General features: G+C 45.7%; 1 protein-coding gene and 1 non-coding gene across 23 annotated transcripts in view; both read right to left on the reverse strand.

Moving 5' to 3' along the window:
- The window catches only part of KIF21A (kinesin family member 21A), a 177,748-nt gene extending 165,370 nt beyond the window's left edge, over positions 1–12,378 (reverse strand). For 19 of the 22 annotated variants that reach the window (XM_089304002.1, XM_089304000.1, XM_070049638.2 and 16 more), the window contains exon 1: positions 11,425–11,607. In XM_089304002.1, coding sequence (XP_089160128.1) covers positions 11,425–11,468 — 44 coding nt within the window. In that variant the 5' untranslated portion in view covers positions 11,469–11,607. Of the gene's footprint in view, positions 1–11,424; positions 11,756–12,204 lie in introns of those variants that run through there. The other 3 variants (XM_089304003.1, XM_070049648.2, XM_070049647.2) reach the window with 2 other exon arrangements.
- Positions 12,379–19,248: 6,870 nt separating this feature from the next.
- LOC127492201 (U6 spliceosomal RNA) lies at positions 19,249–19,351 on the reverse strand. The gene has a single exon (XR_007921361.3). It is a non-coding gene; the product is annotated as a U6 spliceosomal RNA (small nuclear RNA).
- Between the last annotated feature and the right edge of the window lie 5,130 nt (positions 19,352–24,481).

Raw genomic sequence — 24,481 nt, forward strand, 5'->3', positions numbered from 1 at the left:
AAATCTTAATTAAAAAAATAATAAAAATGGTAGATTCTACTAAACTATAAAAGAAGGCATGTGGTAGGTTAGAGCAGGAGAGTATCTGATTTACATAATGAAAACTGGGGAATTAAGGAGGGTAAGATTTGGGGAACTTTCTATATAAAACGCATCACTTATAGTAGAGCAAGTAACACTTCCCAAAGGCACCTCGAAATTCAAGTTATGGATTACACACTAAAGAATGAGTAATTCAACTGCCACAGTTTGGCATATAACCACAAGCCCATGGATCTCTGGTAATAATAATAATAATACCTGTTTTTACATACAAACCACTTTCCAACTGCTTCCACAGGGCTGCCTCTGCTGATCCTTTTGAGTGACCTGGCCAAACCCAAATTTATCACAGGTAACAATCCAGACTAAAACAGCTTTCTGACCAGCCAGGGCTCATTTTATTATGTTACATTGCTCTCAATGGTTTTGATACCTCTAGCCAAATGAGTCCAATACATTGTGGAATTCAATAACTATGTAATTTGGATACATTTTGACCCAAAAAATTAAGAGTAAAAAGTATACAGTTGAGGGGCCGGCACTGTGGCGTAGCAGGTAAAGCCACTGCCTACAGTGCCAGTAGCTCCACTTCCAATCCAGCTCTCTGCTATGGCCTGGGAAAGCAGTGGAAGATGGCCCAAGTGCTTGGGCTCCTGCACCCACGTGGGAGACCCGGAAGAAGCTCCTGGCTCCTGGCTTCAGATCAGCTCAGCTCCAGCTGCTGCAGCCAACTGGGGAGTGAACCAACAGATGGAAGATCTATCTTTCTATCTCTATCCCCCTCTACCTCTATGTAATTATGCCTTTCAAATAATAAAATAAATAATAAATAAATATAATAATAAAATAAATCATAAAGTTTTTTTAAAAAGTATACAGTTGAGGTGAGAGATGCCTTACACTTCTTCAGTATGTCAAATCATTAAATTACCACATCATAATGATCCATTGCAAGGTCTGTTGCTCCTGTTTGCTAAAAGAAAAATCTCCTATTTAGGATAACTCATAACCGATTTTGTGGCTGGGTCAAAGTATGTGAATGGGTACTCTGAAAAACAAATGTCATCATCACACCCAGAGATCATTGCGACTGCCATGCCAGTGACAGATGCAGCTCTCCAATGTTGAGATTATCAAATCCACCTTGAAAACCAACAATCTCAGGACAACCTTCATCCTTTCTGGACATTGAGATACCCATTTCTTTCCTGTCAAAATAACTCAATGTCCTTCAAACATTCTATTGTAATAACATAAATGTTACTACTTTCTTAAAAAAAAAATTCATTGAGTTCTAGAAACATTTCAAGCAATCAAAATCATAATTCTGTTTATGTTTCTCCAATTGGAATTTCAGAGACACAAGAATCATAAAAGGCAGAAATATCTCTACCTAAGGGCAGTCTGGAAAAGTTTTGCCTAGGAGCAGGATTTAGGATGCCTTTTGTGTGGCAAGCCTCCATTACAACCAAAAGGTATTTTCCTTATTTTCTTCTCAAATAAGGATGGAAAAGGTTGAGATGTTATTTAAACGCTAAAGAATCACGTATCTAGTGAATCACACTCAAAATTCTTTTGATTCGCTCTGGTTTCTACCTCCATCCTCAACTCCAGCAAAGTTCACTCTATCCTACCCCCCCGCCCCGCCCCCATGCCACCTTCCCTACAGCAAGGCTGTTACCACTGGAATATGGGTTAATCCTTTGGTATCTTGGAGTAAAAAAAAATTAGTCAAGAATTAAGGTAGGGAGAGGGGAGACAAGCCACACATGTCCCAGGTCTAGATTTGAAAAACACTTACATTTACACATTTAAAATTATCTCCAGAGGTGGGTGTTTTAACGTAGCACTTAAAGCTGCTGCCCCTGGCATCCCATTATGGGAGCTGATTCCTGTCCTGCTCCATCTCCAAAAGCAACAGAAGATGGCCCAGGTGCTCAGGCCCCTGCCACCAACGTGGGAGACCAGGAGACCAGGATGTAGCTCCTGGCATTTGGCTTCACCCTGTCTTGGCCCTACACATTGCAATCACTTGGGGAGCGAACCAGTAGATGGAAGACATTGCTCTTTCTCTACATACCTACATATATATATATAGATAGATAGATAGATAGATAGATAGATATAAAACATTCTTTCAAATAAACAAATCTTTTTTTTAAATTACCTCCAAATTAGACTATGCAAATTTCATTCCTGTGGTGGTTGTAAAAGCATTAATGTAGTACACATAAATGTTGAGAAAGCCTACATTATTAAAGATTTATTTATTTATTTGAAAGGCAGATTTACAGAGAAACGGAAGTGGAGAAAGAGAAACAGAGAAGTCTTCCATCCGCTGGTTCACTCCCCAAATAGCTGCAACTGCTGGAGCTGTGCTGATCCGAAGTCAGGAGCTTCTTCTGGGTCTCCCTGCGGTTGCAGGGGCCCAAGCAGCTGGACCATCTTCTACTGCTTTCCCAGGCCATCGCAGAGAGCTGGATCACAAGAGGAACAGCCAGATCCAATCCGGCACCCATATGGGATGCCGGCATTGCAGGCGGCAGCTTTACCGGCTATGCCACAGCTGGGCCCTGCCTACATTATTTTTGTAATACAATTCTGATGCTTCATATTTGAATACACAAGAAAGCTCAGAATTTAGATGTTGGTTTCTGCTCCTAGGGTTCCTCTCTTTGCACATACTAGATTTGCTGGTCCAGTGCCTAGAACTGACATGCCCATAAAGCCAAAACGAAGGGCACTGAGCATGTGGGCACTTCCTGATGTTCAATTAGACTTCTGTAATCACTACCTAAGGAATTCAAATTCTGCTGTTTTTTTTTTAAATATAAAGATATTCTATGCCTGGCGGCCATTGGAGGGTGAACCAACGGAAAAAGGAAGACCTTTCTCCCTGTCTCTCTCACTGTCCACTCTGCCTGTCAAAAAAAAATAAAAATAAAAACCATGAAGTTCTGAACTCCGCAGCAGTAGCCAGCAGAAGACTTGAGCTGTTGGTGTGAAGCTGAACAACTCCCCCCACTGTTACACTCTCTGTTCCTCTATTATCTTGAAGCAGGAGCCTCCAGCAGTAGGTGCCTTCAAGGTCCCGCCACTCAAAGTGCATTGTGCCAGTCTTCATAGGTATACTAAAAATTATCTTTAATGTATACATATTTAATAATTTCAAAAAACACAGGACAAAAGAACAGCAAATATAGTTCTTCAGCATTCAGAAAGATCTCATAGTAATTGCAGGGTGTCATGAAAATCATCCCTTTGACTCGACTATCATTTACTTCAAACAAAGCTTGAGGGAGGCAGGCATTGTCGTGCACGGGGTAAGTGGCTATGTATGCCTCCCACAGCCCATTTAAGAAAGCCTGTTTTAAGTCCCAGCTGCTCCAAGCTTCCTATCCAGCTTCTCGCTAAAGCATCTGAGGAGGCAGCACACGCTGGCCAAGCACTCAAGCCCCTATTATACATCTGGAAGACCCAGATGGAGTTCCTGGATCCTGGCTTTGGCCTGGTACAGCCCAAGCTGTAGCACACATTTTAGGCGTGAACCAACTCTCTCCATGTCTATCTGTATCATTCTGCCTTTGAAATAAATAAAGAAATCTTTTTAAAAACAAATAAAGCCTGAGCCGCGGAAGATTAAATAGTCAATCCACTGGGAAACCTAGAAAAAAGACAGAATTCACAAAGCCTCTTTCTAGAGGGAAGCAGTGAAAGTAACAAGAAATAACTTTGTTTTATTTTGAACAAAGTGATTCTAACAATATGTAGTGTACAAATGTTTACTGGGGGCCAGTATTGTGGTACAGCAGGTTAACCCACTGCCTGTGATGCCAATGCTAGCATCGCATACTGGAGTGTCAGGCTGAATCCCAACCACTCTGCTTCCAACGCAGCATCTTGCTAATGTGCCTGGAGAGGCAGTGCATGATGGTCAAAGTATCTGGGCCCCTGCCACCCAGCTGGGAGATCCAGATGGGATTTCTGGCTGCTAGCTTTGGCCTGGCCCAGCTCTGGCTGTTGCAGGCATTTGGGGTATGAATGAGTGGACAAAAGATTTCTCTCTCCCTCTCTCTTCTCTCTCTCTCTCTTTCTGTCACTCTGCCTTTTAACTAAATAAATAAATCTTTAAAAAAAATGTTGCCTGTTGTCTGGCATTTATTTTTATTAATGTGCTTTCCTGTTCTAGTCTCAAAGTCAGATGATGTCAGGTCATGTCTGATTTTGACAGAATACAGTCAGTTATAAGCCAGAATCTTACAGGTGAGTGATAACATCTTGGGGGGAAAGCATCTGTAATAATGAATATTCCAAGTCAGTTTCTTGGAGGAGGAATTGATGAGAATTGGAAGATTGGACAGACTATGGTATTAACTGCCAAGATAATTCCAGCCTTCACGGCTTCACTAAACTGGAATTTCTAGCACATCACTCACTACCCCATAATTAAGCATCAAAATATTAGCCAATTAACAGGTAAGACAGCAACAGTTCAAGGGGTAGTAATAACCAACATGAAACCTGGAATTTCATGAAGTTCCAAATAACAAACGCCAAGTTAATAAAACATATCTGAAGAAAAAGTGTCAACTCTTATTTTGTAAATAAAATAATTTTATTGACTTTCAATTCACACCATTTGCTAGCTTTTTAGTTTCCTCTCTGTCATTTCCATTACACCTTGATCCAAATACAAAGACATACAAGTAGGGCGTGGGTGTTACAACAAGTAGAACATGATGTAAATAATATTCTATAATGCACAGGTTTTGGAGTTCAGTTTTGTATGAAATATGTTTGGAAGCGGGGCAAACTTGTTTTTAAAAAGTACTGTTCTCAAGAAATGTACAAGCTAAAAAACATTACTGAGAAAAATAAGAAATAAAAACTCCACTGCAACACTTTTTCATTTCTAGTTTATGTTGTTGATTCTGTCTTGTGTTAGTTCCGCATATTTTGGGCATTTAAAGGGGGCTCAGGCTGCTCAGTCTAAGCACAATGAAAGCAGGGGTTTTTGTGATGTGGTAGGAAAGTGCTTATTAAATATCTGTTCCAAGCTCAAACTCCAGATTAAGCTACCCTTTGGGATGCCTGCATCCCATATTAGAATGCCTGAGATGGAAACCCACCTTGCTTTCTGACCCAGCTTCCTACCAATGCACCCGGGAGGCAGCCAGCAATGGTTCAAGAGCTTGGATCACTCACTGCTGCCCAGCTGGGAGACCCAGATGGAGTTCCTGGCTCTCAACTCTGGCCTTGCCCAGCCCCAGATGTTTCAGGCACTTGAAGAGTGAATCAGCAGATGGAAGAACTCTCTATCTGTCTCTCATTCTTCCTCTCTCCTCCCTCTCTTTCCCTGCCCTCTTCTAACAAAATAACAAAACAGGTAAACTTTTCAAAAAATGTTTCCAAAGGCCTTTATTATCTATTCCTACATTTTTAAAATATTAAATCATTTCAAATAATTTACGTCAGATGTGTATGTAGTGTTTCAACTTGAAATGTCCTTATTACGTTGAAATTAGTAAGGAAAATTTTGAAAACATGCTGAAGAATATACTAAGAGATATCAGAAATCTGAGTCTGAATTCCAGTTCTGGCACCCGGTGGCAAAGAAAATTTGAAAAAGTCACCAATCTTTAAAATACATTTTTCCGGGGCCTGCACTATGGCACAGTGAGTAAAGCCGCTGCCTGCAGTGCCGGCTTCCCATATGAGCACCAGTTCGAGTCCTTGCTGCTCCACTTCCAGTCCAGCTCTCTGCTATGGAAAGCAGTAGAAGATGGCCCAAGTCCTTGGGCCCCTGCACCAGTGTAGGAGATTTGGAAGAAGCTCCTGGCTTCAAATCAGTGCAGCTCCAGCTGCTGTGGCCAACTAGGGAGTTAACCAGTGGATGCAAGACCTCTCTCTTTCTGCCTCTCCTCTCTCTGTGTAACTTTGACTTTCAAATAAATAAATAAATCTTTAAATAAAAAGAAAGGAAGGAAGGAAGAAAGGAAGGAAGGAAGGAAGGAAGGAAGGAAGGAAGGAAGGAAGGAAGGAAGGAAGGAAGGAAGGAAATACATTTTTCCCTCTGTAAAACAGGGGTAATATCTATCAAGGATACTGCTTAGAATTTTAATGTAAATTAAGTCAAATATCATTCATTTTTATGATAAGAGTGGGACAAAGGAACCATAATGGTCTAAAAGTTTCTTCTTTGGTAACAAGGGTACATAAAGAAAATACATTATTCAGAAAGCCAACTTTGAAATGTTAAGAGCTCCTCCCTGTTGATAGAGCAGTATCATGTATCACAATGACAACAGTCTGACTGACAACAATCCCTGTCCTCAGACTATACACAAAGTGCTCTCGCAACCCTCAACACCTCCTGGCTGCCACCACAGTGTGGGGAAAACAAAAGTTCAGGTAGGTCACACTGCACCCGGTGCCAGAATGGACCCAACACCATCCTCTGTCCGTCCAGCCAGGCCTGAAGGCTGCTGAGCAGTGCACCCCTGACGCACTGAGGATGGTGAAGACACAGCACTGAAACACAGATTAAACCACTCCACACGCTAATCCAAACCCAATGCCAAGAATCCCTACGGTTCTCCGCCAAAGCAAAGGAGGTTCAGTTACCACAAACACGATGACAGAAACACAAAGGTCCCCTCTGTATCTCCATTCCTGTCAAGCTCATGACATATTTTGCAAGCTAAAGTTCCTGAAAAGGAAAAATTTTCAAGTTTGATGTGAAAATATTCAAAGATACAGAAGAACAAAGGCCGCCTCATCTCATGTCTTACATTTAAAATATAAAATGTTTAATTCACCTTAACATTTTGAGTTAACTGAAGAGTTCGACACCTTATTCTCAGATAAGAATAAAACACACACTATACTCCGTTGTTCATTGTTGACGCCTCCATCTAAGCCACCCATTTGATTTACATTTCCTAGAAAATAAACTACCATACCTTTCTGCAAATATGTACCCTGCAGGGAGAAATACTGTGGGTAAATCACACGTACACATGTACGTGTGTGTGTGTGTGTACATCCACTCTAAAAACAGACATGTGATATGTCGGTATTTTCTTGATCTAAGAGTGTAGTTAGTCAATGACGTGGCATCTGTTAATAGTTTTATTTTGTGCTTCTTTCCTAGATTCTTTAGATTACAGGAAAACACAATTCAGTAGACATGTAATGTGAACCACATATGTACCTTTGAAATGTCTAGCAGTGCCACATTTTAGAAAACAAAAAAAAGATGAAATGAATTTTAATAAAATATAACAATGCAATCAAAATATTGCTTCAACATGTAATCAATATGAAGATTTGAGGTCTTTTCTAAGTCTTTGAAATCCAGTATTTATGTTGTCACATGTCAATTATGTTATGTTATCAGATGTCAATTCAGAACAAAATTTCCATAGGAAACACTGTATCAGTAATTAGATTCCATACACCTCACAGCTGAAAAAATAAATAGACATGACCAAGCTATTCCATACATCCTTAAAAGTTTCCAGTAACTGAATCAAGGGTCAGTTTTTGAATTTAAATATATTAAAATTAATAAAATTTACAATTTAGTTCCTCAGAAGTATTAATCACATCCAAGGGCATAAAAACCATATGGGGGGAAGTGGGACTATGCCGTGACATGGTGGGTAAAGCCGTGACCTACAGCGCCAGCATCCCATATGGGTGCTGTCTTGAGTCCAGGCTGTTCCACTTCCAATCCAGCTCCCTGCTGGTGGCCTGGGAAAGCAGTAGAAGATGGCCCAACTCCTTGGGCCCCTGTACCTACATGGAAGACTCAGAAGAAGCTCCTGGCTCCTGCCTTTGGGGTCCAGTTCTGGCCATTAGGGCCATTTGGGGAGTGAATCAGTGGATGGAAGACCTCTCTTTGGGAGTGAACCAGTGGATGGAAGACATTCTCTCTCTCTTCTCTCTTTCTCTCTCTCTCTCCCTCCCTCCCTCCCTCTGCCTCCCTGTAACTCTGCCTTTCAAATAAATAAATCTTAAAAAAAAAAAAAAAAAAAAAAAAAAACAAAGCATTAAAGGGTTGGATAACAGGTTGTCATCTGTACCTATGTTTCCTACAATGAAAGACACCTCCACAGAACACCTAAAATACAGTCTGCCAAAAAGCACTGTTAAAATTGAATAAAACTGTCCTCCCTAGGTGAGAAACTTCCTGTTTGGCCTCTGCCGCAAAGCCTTATGTGACCCATGCACTTGTATTGAGAACCCCATGGCAGAGTCATGGACCTTAACACACTCACCAGGTTCTCTATCTAGTAAGACACAGAGTAGGACTCTGTATGCATTCACACAAGCAAAGTTAAGTGTCTGCCACCTGCTGTTACATTATTCACTGAAGGGGAAAGGTGGGTCAAATGCCTGTGCTGATTTTGTGTACAGATACAACATTTTTTGTTGATTTATTTATCCTGCTGACAGCCAGCCACAAACTGGAAGGCAGGATCAGAGGACGCCCGAAAGACGGAAGAATCTGAGGAAATGTTTTGGTTCAGTTCAGCTCAGGCCCTCTGCTTCTGAGCTGTCTTCTCTAGCAATGTCAAGGTAGGAACAAGCTGCCAAAGCCATTCATTCATAGTCGAACTACAACTGAAACAGGAGGAAGCAACTGACCTTAAGCTAAGTAAAGCACTGCAAGATACGCTCTTGCCTCTCACCTACACAAGGTTAATGGCTAGGAATTGGGCTGTAGGGCCCAGCTGCCTGGGTTGGAACGCTGGCTCCACCATTTGAAACCAGTTTAACTTCAGGCAATTTACTTAATCTTTCTGCGCTTCACTTGTAAAATGGACATAATGATCATTGGCTCTAGGTCATTGGTTGCTATGAAGAAAAAATGAGGTTTTAACCTGCTGTAAAACAACTTACACACAGCACTGACCCTGGTACGCTGTCAATAGCCAACAATTATCACTATTTTTGGTCAGAAACCAAGACATAGAGATGAGATAAATGTTCAATAAAGACATGTTTTAAGTGAACAAGATACGTCCAAGAACTGTATAAATGCTACATAAACTATTTTTACCATATATAAAGTAAGTTTAGAAAGTAGCTCTGCTCAGAGAATAATTATGTTTAAAGAAAAAAAATCCCAGGCTGGTGCTGTGGCATGGCAGGTGAAGCTGCAGCCTGGTGCCCGCATCCCATATAGGCAGCAGTTGGAGTCCTGGCTGCTCTACTGCAACCAGGCTCCCTGCTAATGTGCCTGAGGAAGCAGAGGGGATGGCCTAAGTCCTTGGGCTCTTGCATCCACATGGGAAGCCCAGAGGAGGCTCCTGACTCCTGGCTTCAGATTGGCTCACCTCTGGCCTTTGAGGCCTTTTGGGGGAGTGAACCATCAGATGGAAGATCTCTCTGTCTCTCCTTCTCCAAAACTCTGCCTTTCAAATAAATAAATAAATATTTTTTTAAAAATCCTCAATTTCACCAAATCGGATGTTCCTGCTGTGGCTTAATAAATTCTGGGAAAGCTTCTATATTGCTTTCCCCATGAGCAGACCCACACTCAGTCACCTAAAGGAAGTGCTGGGGGTGGGGGGGCGGTGCTGTGGTGCAGCGGGTTAATGCCCTGGCCTGAAGCACCAGCATCCCATATGGGTGCCAGTTCTAGTCCTGGCTGCTCCTCTTCCAATCCAGCTCTCTTCTGTGGCCTGGGAAAGCAGTAGAAGATGGCCCAGGTCCTTGGGCCCCTGCACCCACATGGGAGATCCAGAAGAAGCTCCCAGCTTCTGGCTCCTGGCTTCGGATCAGTGCAGCTCCGGCCGTTGCAGCCAATTGGAGAGTGAACCATCATCAGATGGAAGACTCTCTCTGCCTCTCTTCTCTCTGTGTAACTCTCTGACTTTCAAATAAATAAATAAAATCTTAAAAAAATAAAGGAAGTGCTAACATGCATTCCAGAACTAAAGTCGCCCTCCAAAGCTAGGAAGCTACGTTCACTGTCACCAAGGCTCCTTCACGACTCCACCCAGCTCCTCCTGGAAGAGGAGCGCAGGGTTTAGCACAGTGCTCAGCACTCATGCAACCTGTGATACCTCGGAGAATTCTCACATTAATATTTCACACTCTTTCTTCGCCCTCCTTGATCAGATCTGCGAAGCTAACCCGTGGCTGGGTTTCCTGCTTTTTCCCCTTCCTGGGCTCTGGTCGGTCATTAATATGAATTAAAAGGCCACAAGAGAGGTAGCAGCAGGGAACAGGACAAACAAATTAATCTACCAAATGGAGAAGTCGCCAGAAATAACCAAGAAGGCTGCAGGATAACCAAGAAGGCTGCAGGAAAACTCAAGCGGCTTTTGAGCAGGTGATTTTAAAGGGCCATAAAACTGTCACCTCCAAGGGTGGCAATTTCCTCCTCCTCCGAAGAAGAAACACAATGTTTCGAGTTCATTCTCTACCCATGGCTTACAGATACAAAGTGTACAAAGCTGCCTTCTCCACCTAACCAAGGTGTGTCCTTACAGCATTAACCACCGGCCTGCATACACGATGCAACTCTGACAATAATTCCCCAGGAAGACGACGAGAGTGGAAGGCCGAATCTCCCGGAGGGAGGCTCCTCTTCGTTCATGCAGGGGCGAGAATTAACGGTAAGCGCCGGGGGCCGGGCCGGCACCAGGCTCCATTCACCTTGCAAAGCGCGCAATGATGGTGCAGTTTTGCTGCAGCAACTGTCAGAGTCGCCTCCCTAGGCACTGAACAGTGCACCAAGCGCCACTGCGATGAGCCCCCGTCATCCCAAGACCCACGCCCAGCAGGTGCCATAGTGCTATTACACGCCGACTGTATGCACCCCGCTCAGCCTCTGGATGGCACGGTCACCGGGAGCTCTGTGCCTGGCTAAAGACGTGGGGCGGGGATTGGGGGTGGGGGCGTTGAGGATCGGACCCTAAACACCATTCCCACTGCGACACCCCACAGGCCGGACCCGCGCTCGGAGTCTGCGCGCCCAGGCGGCCCCGGTGCCCCGATGCCTGGCCTGGGGGGACCGGCGGGGGCGGCGCGCCCCAGGCTTTGTCTCGGCCTCGGGAGGCCGCGCCGCCGCCGCCGCCAGTGCGCGTCTGACAGACGCTAGAATAATGAAAAGACACCGCAGCCGGCAAACCGGACCGGCGACCGTCCCCGGGCGGCCGAGCTCGGGCGACCGTCCCCGGGCGCGGGACCCGGCGTGAGGGCGCCGGCCGCCCTCACCCAACCCCGGCCCGGGCCGGCCACCTGCGCTCGCGGCGGGCGGCCGAGAGGCCGGCGCGGGATCCGCTGAAGCGGGCCACCCGCTGCCTCAGTTTCCACAGCCGCGCGCCCTCCGCCCGCGCCCGCGCCCGCGCCCGCGCAGCTCCTCACCTGACAGCCACCCGCACGGAGCTCTCGTCCGCCGAGCCCCACATGCCTGCGGCGGGCAGCGGCCGGCCGGGCCTCGGCCCCTCAGCTGAGGCGCCGCCGCGGCGCTGGGGCGCAGGAGGCTGGCGGCAGAGGGCGGCCGGCTCACCTCCGCCGCGCTCCAGCCATGTTGGGCGACTGAATGGAAAGGTGGCGGCGGCGCGGGGGCGGTGATCTCGGCCCGCGTGCGCCCGCCCCTTCGCGCCCGCTCGGCCCCCGGAGCTGGGGCGGGCACCGGCGGCGCGAGCGCCTCCCCCTCCGGGCCGGCTCGGCCTCCCAGCGGCGGCGCGGGGCACTCCCGCCCGCGGGGCGCGCAGGGCTCGGGGGCCCGCGCTGCGTCAGCTGGTCGGGGCGGCCCCGGGGCCCGGCGCCCTGCGCGCTCCTGGGCGGCGAGCAGCGGCCAGCGCTCGCCCGGGAGCCTGCGTTCTTCCCCAGCCAGGCAGAGCCGGATTCGCTAGCCTGGCAGCAGCGGCCCGCCGCCGCTCAGGCGCGGCCTTGTCTCCGCCCTTGGCCTCTTCCCTGGCTGCTGGGCTCCTGGGCCTGGACTTTGACCCCCTCCCTTCCCTGGCGCCCGTCCCAGCGCCCCCTCCCCGGCCGTGCAGCGCGCCGGACACGGCCTCGCGTCTGAGCGCTGCCAGCCTTGGGGGGTGTGGGCGTGAGTTCTCCCCGAGAATCCTGAATGCGCTTCTGTTCCACTGCCCCGCGCCCTGGTACTGCCAGGTGTCCGCAGACCTGAATACCCACCAAGAAGCGCTGGGCCCAAACCCTCCCGTGCTGCCCGCGTCCCTGCTGGGCTTCGGAGAGCGGCCCGGCCACACAGACTCCGCGGACATTGGCCCATTGTGGCTTCTGCCTGTCGCTATTGTGCGTCCCCGGGCTGGGGCGCGCTGGGGAGACAGCCCGTGTCCGCTTGGCCACAGAGACTCTTTTGTGGCCTGCCCCGTACAGTCCTATAAATAAACATGTGGGGTTCCTACGGAGCTGCACAATGGATTCCATGGCGCTGTCCAAATAAAGGCCTTGTCCCGAGAACACACAGCCTAAAATCGCACCCCAGTGGTCCGAGTCAGCGCAGAAAGGGCGCTGGGCTCAGACGAGGCGATGAGGTGAGGAAAGCAAGAAGAGTTTAGACACCGACATTCGGCCTAGAGTCTAAAACGCCTGTATCGCACACCAGAGTACCTGGGTTCCGGCCCATCTCCGCTCAGGCTCAAGTACCCGGGTCCCTGCCACCCACAAAGGAGACCTAGACTAAGTTTCCCTTCCCCTCTTGTACTTTTGGGACGTGAACCAGCAGATGGGATACCTCTCTCTCTCTCTCCCTCTCTCTCTCTCTCTCTGTGTGTGTGTGTGTGTGTGTGTGTGTGTGTCCCTGCGGCTCTCCTCTGGTCTCTCAATAGAGGTGCACTGGTGCTCATGAACACAGAGAGAGAAGCAATGACCCGGGCACATGGGAAGGCTTGTGGGGTCTATAACTGTGGGTAGTCCCTTAAAGTCATCACACCTAAATCTTCCCAGCTTCCGAGGTAAAGAAGACAGAGACTGTGGGTGCCCCCTATAGACCCAATTGGTGGTGAGGGTCACCTGGAGAGCTCTCCCCAGCCCAAATATTCATCCATCAGCAAATGGGAGCTGCACTGCACCCTGCCCTGGCCCACCGCTGTCTGCCCTGGCCCATGGATGCCGGCCTTGTGTCTTAAATTGACAATGATTCCAAGGAAGGCAATAATAACTCCACATGTTTATCAAGAAAACTGAAGAGAGATTAGTATAATTTAAGGTTTAAATTTCAAAATGTTTTCATTTTTAATAGCACTAGCACATGAAAGTCTCCGTAAGAGCCATCACAAACACGTACAGCCACGGGCACCCCGCAGGTAGTTAGAGTAGAAGACAGAGAACACCGGCCCCACGCAAAGGCTGTGGCCTCCTCCACTGCAGGCTGCCCTGTGGAACACCAAACAGTACTGCCAAGTTCTGTGTTTGCTTGTCTCTTTGTTGCTGCTCAAGACAAAAAGATGTTTACATGGAAACACCTTAAACCTCAACATCTAATTCACCACAATACTTGCATGCCAGGCCAACCAATCAAACTATGTCTCAGGCCAACTTCATTCCGAAGTCCCCAGGCTGGAGCTTCTGCAGCCATAGCTGTGGCTCTGAGTTCATGTTGCTCATGGTTTCAGATTTCAAAAGTTGTCAAATTAACAACCTATTCTGTATTCACTCCAGATTCCTTTCCAGCTGCCATAATGCCTTTCCTTGTGGCTCCTCTAATGAATGAAATACCTCAATTTGAAGAAAATTGCAAGGGCAGAGTATTTACTACAAGAGTAGTTTAAATCCTATTCCAAACTTTCACTCAGTAAACATTGAATAAGTGGCTGCTGTGTGCAAAGGATGCTGGACATGCGTAATACAGAGGGAGTCAGACAGAGTCAGTACCCTTGAGGGGTTTACAGTCTAGTCCAGGGAGAGAAATGTGAAAATCCTCAAGTACAATAAGGAGTACGATGCATTGAGCCTGAAGGGGCAATGGGTTCTTGCAGTATAAACTCTTCAGACGGTCCCCATGAGTCCACGCTTCGCCCAAGCTCCAGGAAGTGTAACCTTATGAAACATTAAGTCATTCCTGTCATTCTTCCTGAACCCTCCCAGTGGCCACACAAATAGGATGGAGTCCTCTGCATATTAAGGCCTTTCACGTTCTGGTCCTCCCCAAATCTGACCTCATCTTCTGTCCTCTGATTCTTTTTTTTTTTTTTTTAAGACTTTATTTATTTATTTGAGAGTTAGAGTTACAGACAGTGAAAGGGAGAGATAGACAGGTCTTCCTTCCATTGGTTCACTCCCCAAATTGGTCAAAACAGCCAGAGCTGTGCTGATCCATGGGCCATCTTCTACTGCTTTCCCAGGCCATAGCAGAGAACTGGATTGGAAGAGGAGCAGCTGGGACTTGAACCGGTGCCCATATGGGATACCTGCACCACAGGCAGAGGATTAACCTACTGCGCCACGGTGCTGGCCCCTCTGTCCTCTGGTTCTAACTTTCTTTTCAAGGGTCTTGGCACTAGGTGCTCCGTCTACCTGAGATTATCTTTCCCCAGACCTTCCCGTGGTTGGTTCCTCTGGGAAGAGCTCAAAATGGTGTTTCCTGAAAGTTCTCTCCTGGTCGTCCCATACAGAGTGGCAACCCCACAAAGCCCACTTTCATGATTGGCATGGCCTAGTGCAAAATGAAACGTGGGATACCTTATCAAAGTGGGAGACAAATGCTGTCAGTGTACAGAATTGCCCGCCCTCTTCCTTTCCTCCAAGCTCTCTCATCATGGTATTTTCAGTTAGTGACTGAACATCATTCTCTGTAAATAAGTTAAAACTTCAGGTGTTGGGGCTGGCACTGTGGCATAGCGGTTCAAGCCGCTGCCTGCAGTGCCAGCATCCCATACGGGGACTGGTTTGAGTCCCAGCAACTCCACTTCTGATCCAGCTCTCTACTCTGGCTTGGGATAGTAGAAGATGGCCTAAGTCCTTGCGTCCCTGCACCCACGTGGGAGACCAGGAAGAAGCTCCTGGCTCCTGTCTTTGGATCAGCGCAGCTCCAGTGCAGCTCCAGCTGTTGTGGCCATCTGGGGAGTGAACCTGCAGATGGAAGACCTGTCTCTCCCTCTGCCTGTCTCTAACTCTGCCTTTCCAATAAATAAATAAGTTTAAAAAAAATTAGGGGGCCGGTGCTGAGGTATAGCGGGTAAAACCGCTGCCTGCAGTGCCGGCATCCCACATGGACACCAGTTCAAGACCCGGTTTGATCCAGCTCTCTGCTATGGCCTGGGAAAGCAATAGAAGATGGCCCAAGTCCTTGGGTCCCTGCACCCACATGGGAGACCCGGAAGAAGCTCCTGGCTCCTGGCTTCAGATAGGCGCAGCTCTGGACGTTGCAGCCAATTGGGGAGTGAACCAATGGATGGAAGACTTTTCTCTCTCTCTCTCTCTCTGCCTCTCCTTCTCTCTGTATAACTCTGACTTTCAAATAAATAAACAAATCTTTAAAATAAAAAAACTTCAGGTTATTTTCATGAATTTTACCATTCATCGTTCTGTTGTATAATGCAAGTTTTAAATAGGAACAGAAAATATTTAATTCCTATTTCATAGTTCATACATGCATATGTGTTTTGTTCATAATAGAAATGATGCACAAAACTAACTCAACCTTTTGTATTTCCTTCTGTTTTAATGTTCATTTCTTTATTTGAAAGGCAGAGAGACAAAGACAGGGAGAGATCTTCCATACTAGTTCATTCCCAAAATTCCTGCCACAGCTGAGAATGGATCAGAGTGAAGCCAGGGCCCAGAACTCCATTCAGTTCTCCCACATGGATGTAAGGGACCCGAATGCTCAAGCCATAATCTGCTGCCAGCCAGAGTGCTGATTAGCAGGAAGCTGGAGAGGTACCAGAGTAACCAGGATTCAAAGAGGAACTCCAACGTAGGATGCCAACAGACTCCACTGCTGCCCAGGAGCCCAGTCCTCTGATGCACCTGCTGCTAATAATTTCTAACCTTTGGCTTACAGGTGACTGAGGAGGGGCTGAAAGGAAGATAAACTATCTTTCCTTGTCTTTCTCTCCGCTATTTCACGGTTGGTGATTGACAGCTACAGGAATTAGTGTAGGAAAGGATAAGACTGGGGATGTGTTTGTCACGTGCTCTTCCTGGCTTTTGTATATCAGTGAACTCCCCACGTAACTGGAGTCAGAATTTTTTTTAAAGATTTATTTATTTATTTGAAAGTGAGAGTTAACAGAGAAGGAGAATGAGAGAGAAAGAGAGAGAGAGAGAGAGAGAGAGAGAGAGATTGATGTTGCATCCTCTCTGGTTCACTCCTCTAATGGCCCTCAACAGCCAGGACTGGGCCAGGTCAAAGTCAGGAGCCAGGAGCTTCATCTGGGTTTCCTATGTGGGTGCAGGGGCCCACTGCTTTCTCTGGCACATGAGCTGGGAGCTTTACCTGCTACTCCACAGCACTGGCCCCTGGGTCAGAATTTTATGCTCAAGGTGGATCGTGGATGCTACGACGAGGGTGAGGAGACAATGAACAGGGAATATGCAAACTGTACATGTTTCTGCTCACTCACATGCTCCAGGATCTTTTCAGAACTCACTTTCAAAAAACAAACTCAGGGGCCGGTGCCGTGGCGCAGAAGGTTAAACCTCCACCTGTGGCGCCGGCATCCCATGTGGGCACCAGTTCGAGTCCTGGCTGCTCCTCTCCCCATCCAGCTCTCTGCCTTGGCCTAGAATAGCAGTAGAAGATGGCCTAAGTCCTTGGGCCCCTACACCCGTGTGGGAGACCCAGAGGAGGCTCCTGGCTCCTGGCTTTGAATCAGTGCAGCTCTGGCCGTTGCGGCCATTTGGGGGTGGACCAGCAGATGCAAGACTTTTCTCTGTGTGTCTCTCTCTCACTCACTGTCTGTAACTCTACCTCTCAAATAAATAAATAACAATCTTTAATTAATTTTGTCTTTGAGTTTATTTTAAGAATTTCAAGACAGTGACTATGGAGCATCAAACCAAGAGTCAGGCCCTTCTGAGCAGAGTTCTCTGATCACATGCCCACAAGCCAGTGCTGTACCCTGTCACTCACTGCGGCATCCCTGTTTCCTCATAGGCCTTATCACGACCTCATATTTCCTTTTTCTTTTTTTTTTTTTTCCCAGCCTCCCAGTGATCAGCCTCCCTTGATCACCAAGATGGGGGTGAATTCTGTTTTGTTTTGTTTTGAAAGGCAGAGTGGACAGTGAGAGAGAGAGAGAGAGAGAAAGAGAGAGAGAGAGGTTCACCCCCCAACAGCCGCTGCAGCCAGCGCATCACGCTGATCCGAAGCCAGGAGCCAGCTGCTTCTCCTGGTCTCCCATGGGGTGCAGGGCCCAAGCACTTGGGCCATCCTCCACTGCACTCCCGGGCCACAGCAGAGAGCTGGCCTGGAAGAGGGGCAACCGGGACAGAATCCGGCGCCCCGACCGGGACTAGAACCTGGTGTGCCGGCGCCGCAAGCAGAGGATCAGCCTAGTGAGCTGCGGCGCCAGCCTGAATTCCGTTTTATTCCTTGATGTTTCTGTAGCTCCCCCAAGAGTGTCTGACACTTAGTATGGTCATTAAAGATTGGTTCTATGATTACGTGACAGGACAGAGACCTTGCTAAGTCTCAGCTCCCTAGATGTAAGTAATACATCTCCTACTTTGTGGATTTTAGGGGGTTGACAAAGCTTTGCTAACTTTGATAGTTCCCAGTAAGTGCACAATTAAACCATGAGCTAATTTTACTATTCTTAATTTTTATTATAAATATTTTTGTAAATACAGTGTGTTCTTAAAAGCAGGGACTGATGCTGCAGCTGCACCTGTCTAAGGTATGTTTGGAAGCAAGATTTCTTCTGGCACTCCCTTGCCTGGCAGCCAAACAGGAGCCGGAGCAGGCATCGGGCAAGGACCTCACAGTCGCTTCCCGGGGCCATCTGCCTTGTGTTTTGCTGGTTTCCACCTTCTAATCATTAAAGGTTATTTGACTCTTCCTTTTTGCTGCTAGCAGAAAGATTCAAAGAAAAAGTCTGGATGACAACCGCATATGCAAACAACTGGCTGTGGAAAAGCATGCCCGGACAGCCACCTCCTTGGAAGGCTTTTTAGAAGGAGCTTTGGGAAGTGCACCCTTAATGCCTCAGTCAGCACCGTCAGTTTTCCCTCAGTGAGTCTTGTTTGGTGCATCCCCCATCACTGACCACGGAAAGCTTTGCTGTGTCTCCTCTGCTCTGCCGGTGCTCTGGGCTAGCTGACTCACACGTTTTATTTTAGTGAATTCTCTCAACAACTCTTGAAGACAGATACAATTATTATCTCCATTTCCCACATGAAGAAACAGAGGCCTTCCCCACAGTGTGTATTAATAGCTTACCTACAGTTCAGCCCTAACCCAAGACTATCTCCTCCTTCAAACTTTTCCTGATTTTCAGGTCTCCCATAGATCAGATTCTTTTTTTTTTTCTTTTTTCTTTTTTTCTTTTTTTTGGACAGGTAGAGTTACAGAGAGAGAGAGAGAGAGAGAGAAAGGTCTTCCTTCCATTGGTTCACTCCTCAAATGGCCGCCACAGCCGGCATTGCGTGGGCCCGAAGCCAGGAGCCAGGTGCCTCTTCCTGGTCTCCCATGGCACCTGGGCCATCCTCTACTGCCTTCCCGGGCCACAGCAGAGAGCTGAACTGGAAGAGGAGCAACCGGACTAGAACCCAGCGCCCATATGGAATGCCAGTGCCGCAGGCGGAGGATTAGCCAAGTGAGCCACGGAGCCGACCCCTCTTTTTTTTTTTTTTTTTTTTTTTAAGATTTATTTACTTATTTGAAAGGTAGAATAACAGAGAGGCAGAGTCAGTGAGAAGAAGAGAGGTCTTCCATTTGCTGGTTCACTCCCCAGATGGCTGCAATGACCAGAGCTGGTGCCGATCCGAAGCCAGGAGCCAGGAGCTTCTTCCAGGTCTCCCAGGTAGGTGCAGGGGCCCAAGGACTTGGGCCATATTCCACTGCTTCCCCAGGGCATCGCAGAGCTCTGGATAGGAAGTGGAGCAGTTGGGACTTAAACTTTACCTATATGGGATGCCGGTACTGCAGGTGGTGGCTTTACCCGATACACCACAGCACCAGCTCTAGACCAGATACTTGACTTCTCCTTTTGCCAAATCTCCATTGCATTTTGCTAGTTAAGTCTTTAAAATTGTAGTAATGACCATTTTTTTAAAAATATGGAACGCTTCTTGAATGTGCATGTGGTCCTTGTGCAGTGCCCATGATAATCTTCTGTGTACCATTCCAACTTTAGTGTATGACCATTTAACAATCACTTTCTAGCTCCTCACGTACAGGGCAGACTCCTAAAGGGGTAGCATTTGGTGAAATCCCAAGAGGGCGGCTAATACTTATTTGTTGAATAAATAAATCAGGGCATGCTGTGCTTTGAGGTGAACAGAAACAAGTTTTCACTATAGCTGATCTGATACTTGCTGCTTATAGTTCTCAGAGAGCGTTTCCTGACTATGCAGTGTCTTTCAAAACTGAGATTCAAACATTCAGGAAGGAACCCAGGACACATGCAGGGCCATAAGCCAGTGAACGCAAGCAGGGCTCCAGTAATTTTGAGGATGAAAGGCATTTCACAATCTTGGTTCACCCCATTTGCATCACAATTGAGGAAACAGTTCCTGAGCCTGTGCATTTTACTCTGTTGATTTAGAAAATCTTAGCCAATACTAGAAGTCATTCTGTATGAAGAATATATGCTGAAAAATAATGAGCCAAGCTTAAATTCTTGTAGCAGGGATTCATAGTAAAAGTAGTTTGTTACTATCTTGTCAATTAATTTTTATGATTCATATTTTTAGAAAATCAAACTTTTAATTATATCCATATTTTCTTCACATTTTCTCATTTCTTCTTATTTTGAATATTGGTGAGAATCATTTCTGAGCAGGATGTAATACCTGAAAGAGTTCTTTTTTTTTCATTCTCTGTGTCTTTTTATATTGCTGAAAGTCTTAAAACAACAAATTAATTCTACCAAAGCAGTGAAATTATTCTTTTAAAGAAAAAAATGACAAGCAGATAAACTCGTTATTAAGAAAAAAATTAGATACAAGTTAGATTTCATTGTTCCCACTTAAAATCGGAACTGGAAATGTGAAGTTGCATTTAAAGTCCTGGACCTGCGTGTCATGTCTGGGACTCCAACACTTGGGACTTTTGTTGAGTTTCCAGCATATGTGTATTGCATGCAGCTTGATTACCCCAAAGAACCGGCCCAGTTAACTGCATTCAAATGCAAATTACAGCTATTAAGTCAAGCTGGTCTTGAGCCAAAATCCTGAGCCAAGTTCCTAAGAGGAGTGTGTTTTTTTTCTAACTGTACAGGACTGAACTTGACAGGCTGTTTGGGAAAGCCATTCATTACAACCTCACTCCTTATGCTTTTATTCCGGAACATTGTAGAACTGAATCATTGAAAGACGATTTTATCAGCCATTTGTAGTAGAGAACATTCCACCACGTACTACACCTCTATTCTTTTGTTTATTCCTTGGGACCACCATTCTTCCCCCATGCCTGTTGACTGAAGTTCCTGCCTTCATTTTCTTTTTCCCCAAAGTTTTCTTTTCTCGTTATAGCCACACGGGGATTTTGCAGATTCTCAGGGCTCTAGATACTCTAAAGAGTAGATTCATTAAACCCTGGATCTGTTCATCCTTACTCTATTTCAGAAAATCTATGGCAGTTAAAGACAATATGACAATCAAAGCAAGAGATAATACAATATATACAGCTCACTAACTTCTGCAAGGAACAGACTTAGTTTTACCTCCCCTTCTCCCACTACCCCACAAACAAAAGCTGGCAGAACGAAGACGATTTAAAGCCCTAACACCCAGATGCCTCGGTTTTCTTTATGTAGACCAACATACGGGCTTTGTAAGTGACAGCACATCACCCTGGTAAGACGTGCTGTCTAAATCAACGTATAACTCTGCACTCTCCTCCTTGACCTGACAGACCAGGTACTTAGCACTAGATGTTCCAAGAAAGGCCTTCCAGACACAACAAACTGGCGACACCTGTATTTGTCTTTTGATGCCAACCAACTGTTCTAATTTTTGCGAGTGCAATGGAGAAAAAAAAATCCAATAGGAAAATTGTTGCAATGCTATCTTTTTAGCCTGAATATTCCTCAAAATGGCTTTAATTTGAAGGGCTTTTTTCTTATTCAAGTCTTAGATGTGGACACAAGACGTTGATGAACAGTGTGCCAGTGCCCACATCACACAGCGCCCAAAGGTGTGGGTCACATGCACACAGCGCAGGTGTCTCCATGCCAAGGAGAAACACAGCAAGTAGAGTCGTGAAAGCAGAGGAGTCTGAACTGATAGAGTAAAATAGACGAAACCCCATAAAAGCTGTGAGTGGAAGAGAGAAAGGCACTTTCTTTTATTTTTAAAGATTTATTTTTATGTATTTGAAAGTCAGAGTTACACAGAGAGAAGAGAGGCAGAGAGAGAGTCTTTCATCCAATGGTTCACTCCCCAAATGGCCGCCGGAATTGCACTGATCTGAAGCCAAGAGCCAGGAGCTTCTTCCTGGTCTCCACGTGGGTGCAGGGGCCCAAGCACTTGAGCCATCCTCTACTGCTATCCCAGGCCATAGCATAGAGCTGGATCAGAAGAGGAGTAGCTGGGACTAGAACCCGGTGCCCATATGGGATGCCAGCATCTCAGGCCAGGGCTTTAACCCACTGTGCTACAGTGCCAGCCCCAGGCAGTTTCTTAAAACATTGAAAGTGAAATAAAATTTTAGAAAGATTATGAATCCATCAGGTGTGACAGATTGAGAAGACTCCGGGTGGGAGACAAATCATGCCCCCACCCTCCTTTATGATGCCAGGGGAAGGGTTTGAACTGGGCATCTTAACAGACTATGGTGAAAATGCAGAGACAATACTGTTAAAGGAAAGAAATATTTCTAAGGAAAAATTCATAGGGTTTAACAGCACAGGAGAAGATGACAGGGATTAGGTATTAAACTTCCTGAACTGTTCATGTTCAGCCAACTAGAACAATACTTGATGAAGACAACACCAACCAGTGCAACCATCAGCTGGGAAGAAAGAGGGGGAAATGGGAACCAAGGGGCCTCTAAGTGTTTCTGTCTTCCAAGGACAGAGTATGAATTTCTGAAGTGCTTTTGGAAAGCAGCCCTAAATCTCAGGAATTTGTTGTGAGTGAAAAGAGGTAAGACAGGTGGGAGGAAAGGTGAGCGCATCTGGTAAAAGCAAGAGGAAAGAGCACCTGCCCAGCAGAAGCAGTGCCTGAGTGGACCCAGTGTGATGAAAGCGGTCATCAAGGCACTAGGAACTCTATCAGACCAGCCCAGCAGTCGGAAACACGAGACAGGAGTCTGAAGGCAAAAGGAGACTTCACTCCTTGGAGAAACTCATTAATGAAGATAAATTCCATTTCCACATGTGCATCTGTAACTCAGTCAGTGTAAGCATTGTAGTGCCTGCAAGACACCACCTGCCGAAAAGGCTGCGACAGCCAGGTCTGGGGCAGGGTGAAGCCAGGACCATCCTGGTCTCCCGCAGGAGTGGCAGGGCCCAAGTACTTTGGCCATCACTGCTGCTTTTCAAGGCACATGAGCAGGAAGTTGGGTCTGAAGAGGAACAGGCAGAACTCCAATCAGCACTCGGATATGGTACGCCAGCATCACCAGCGAAGGCGTAACCTGTACACAACAACGCTGACCCCTGAATCACTTTTTTCATCGTTTCCTTATCCACTGATTTCGGCATCTGTCGATGATTTCTCACCAATAACAATTACTACTGGAATGTCTCCTAAGAGGTTCTATTTCCATTACTCTTCCTATAGAAAAAGTGATTTTCTACTAGAATATTATTGTCCAAATACCTCTTTTCTCTATTTATTCCTTCCAATATCTACTTATATCCATATGGACTCAAGAACATTGATTTTATGCTATTGCTTCTAAGTCTTAGAAAAAAAAGAAGACAGAAAAGAAGGAGGGTGAGAGAGCAAGAGTGATGTGGGTCTCTCCCAGGATTACTGAGATGAACCAAAGGTCACTGTGACTAATACTGTAAACTGGAGAAATTATATTTCAGAATTATCTGACCTAAAAAAAATAAGTTAAAGTTTTACAAAGAGCATAAAACTGTAGGATCATTTTAAAATAACCTACACATTTTTGTTTTTACAATGACAAATAAATTTCCTACTTTAATACATAAATCAAAGAGAACTATGAATTCAAATCTCAAGCAACTGTCAAAGCTAATGCATTATCTTCCCAAGCAATGTCCTTGCCTGCAGCCTGAACTTTCTCCAATTCATCCCACACATCAGAACAGCAATTACATCTTCTTTATATTAATAAGATTCCAGAAACATTTATCTGAATATTTGGTAAAAAAAAAAAAAAACTTCACTAAGTGAATGTATGAAATCAAAACTGTAATTGTATCATGTTCTATATATTTATTTGTCGAAGAAACTTGCACACCAAAAAAATCGATTTTTAACTCGAAAGGGTTCCACAGACTTCTGGAGTGTAAAGGTTAACTGAAGGAATAGTTTGTCGCCTCTGTTTCTAAGACACCTCCTTGTCACCTCCATACCTGTAACTACGGTGTCCTTCTCAGAATTTCCCTATCTGCAATACAGCTTAAGAATGCTGTCCACACCTGCTTCTAACTGGGACACTTTCATAACCTTTATCCTTTATCAAATCCTAACCTTCTCAACACAATGTGGTCTGCCTTTCCTATTGGGTTGTAAATTCCATTCACCTAACTATATCCTTTGGCAAGGCATAGGCCATTTGTCCATACTTTGTACCCAGTGCCTGCCATGGTGCATTGGCACAAAGAAGGTGCACCATCAGTATTCACTGAACAAAAGGAAGAATGAATGATGCCTTCTTCAAGCTCACACATTACCTTGAAAGCTTGCTAACGAAATACCAGACTCTCTTCATGGGCACAGCTTTATCTGTTAAGCTATAACATTACCTGTGCCCATGGGTTTCTTTTGATCTTGCTTGTTTTAAACTTGTGAATCATCTCAGAATAACAAACACACACACAGAGCAGATGAAAATTCATCACACCAAACAGATGTCATATTCTGGACTAAGAGCAAATCATAATATAAATAAGTAAATATACTGAATAACACAAAAAATTCTAAATATAAACAAATTTAATGTAAATACACCCTATGGGTTTGCCTAGAAAGAGTGCTAACATATGAACAGTGATGTATCACTTTTAATTGCATGTTACTGCTCCTTATATTCCTCATTCATGCACATACTCGTATGATGCTTTTATCTGTCAATATTATGCATAGATAATAATATTTTCTAGTTATATTAATTTCACAATTAATCTAAACACTAAATTGTTTT

The sequence above is a fragment of the Oryctolagus cuniculus genome, chromosome 9, assembly GCF_051225735.1.
Source record: "Oryctolagus cuniculus isolate XC-2025 breed Fujian yellow rabbit chromosome 9, ASM5122573v1, whole genome shotgun sequence".
In the NCBI taxonomy this organism is placed as follows: Eukaryota; Metazoa; Chordata; class Mammalia; order Lagomorpha; family Leporidae; genus Oryctolagus; species Oryctolagus cuniculus.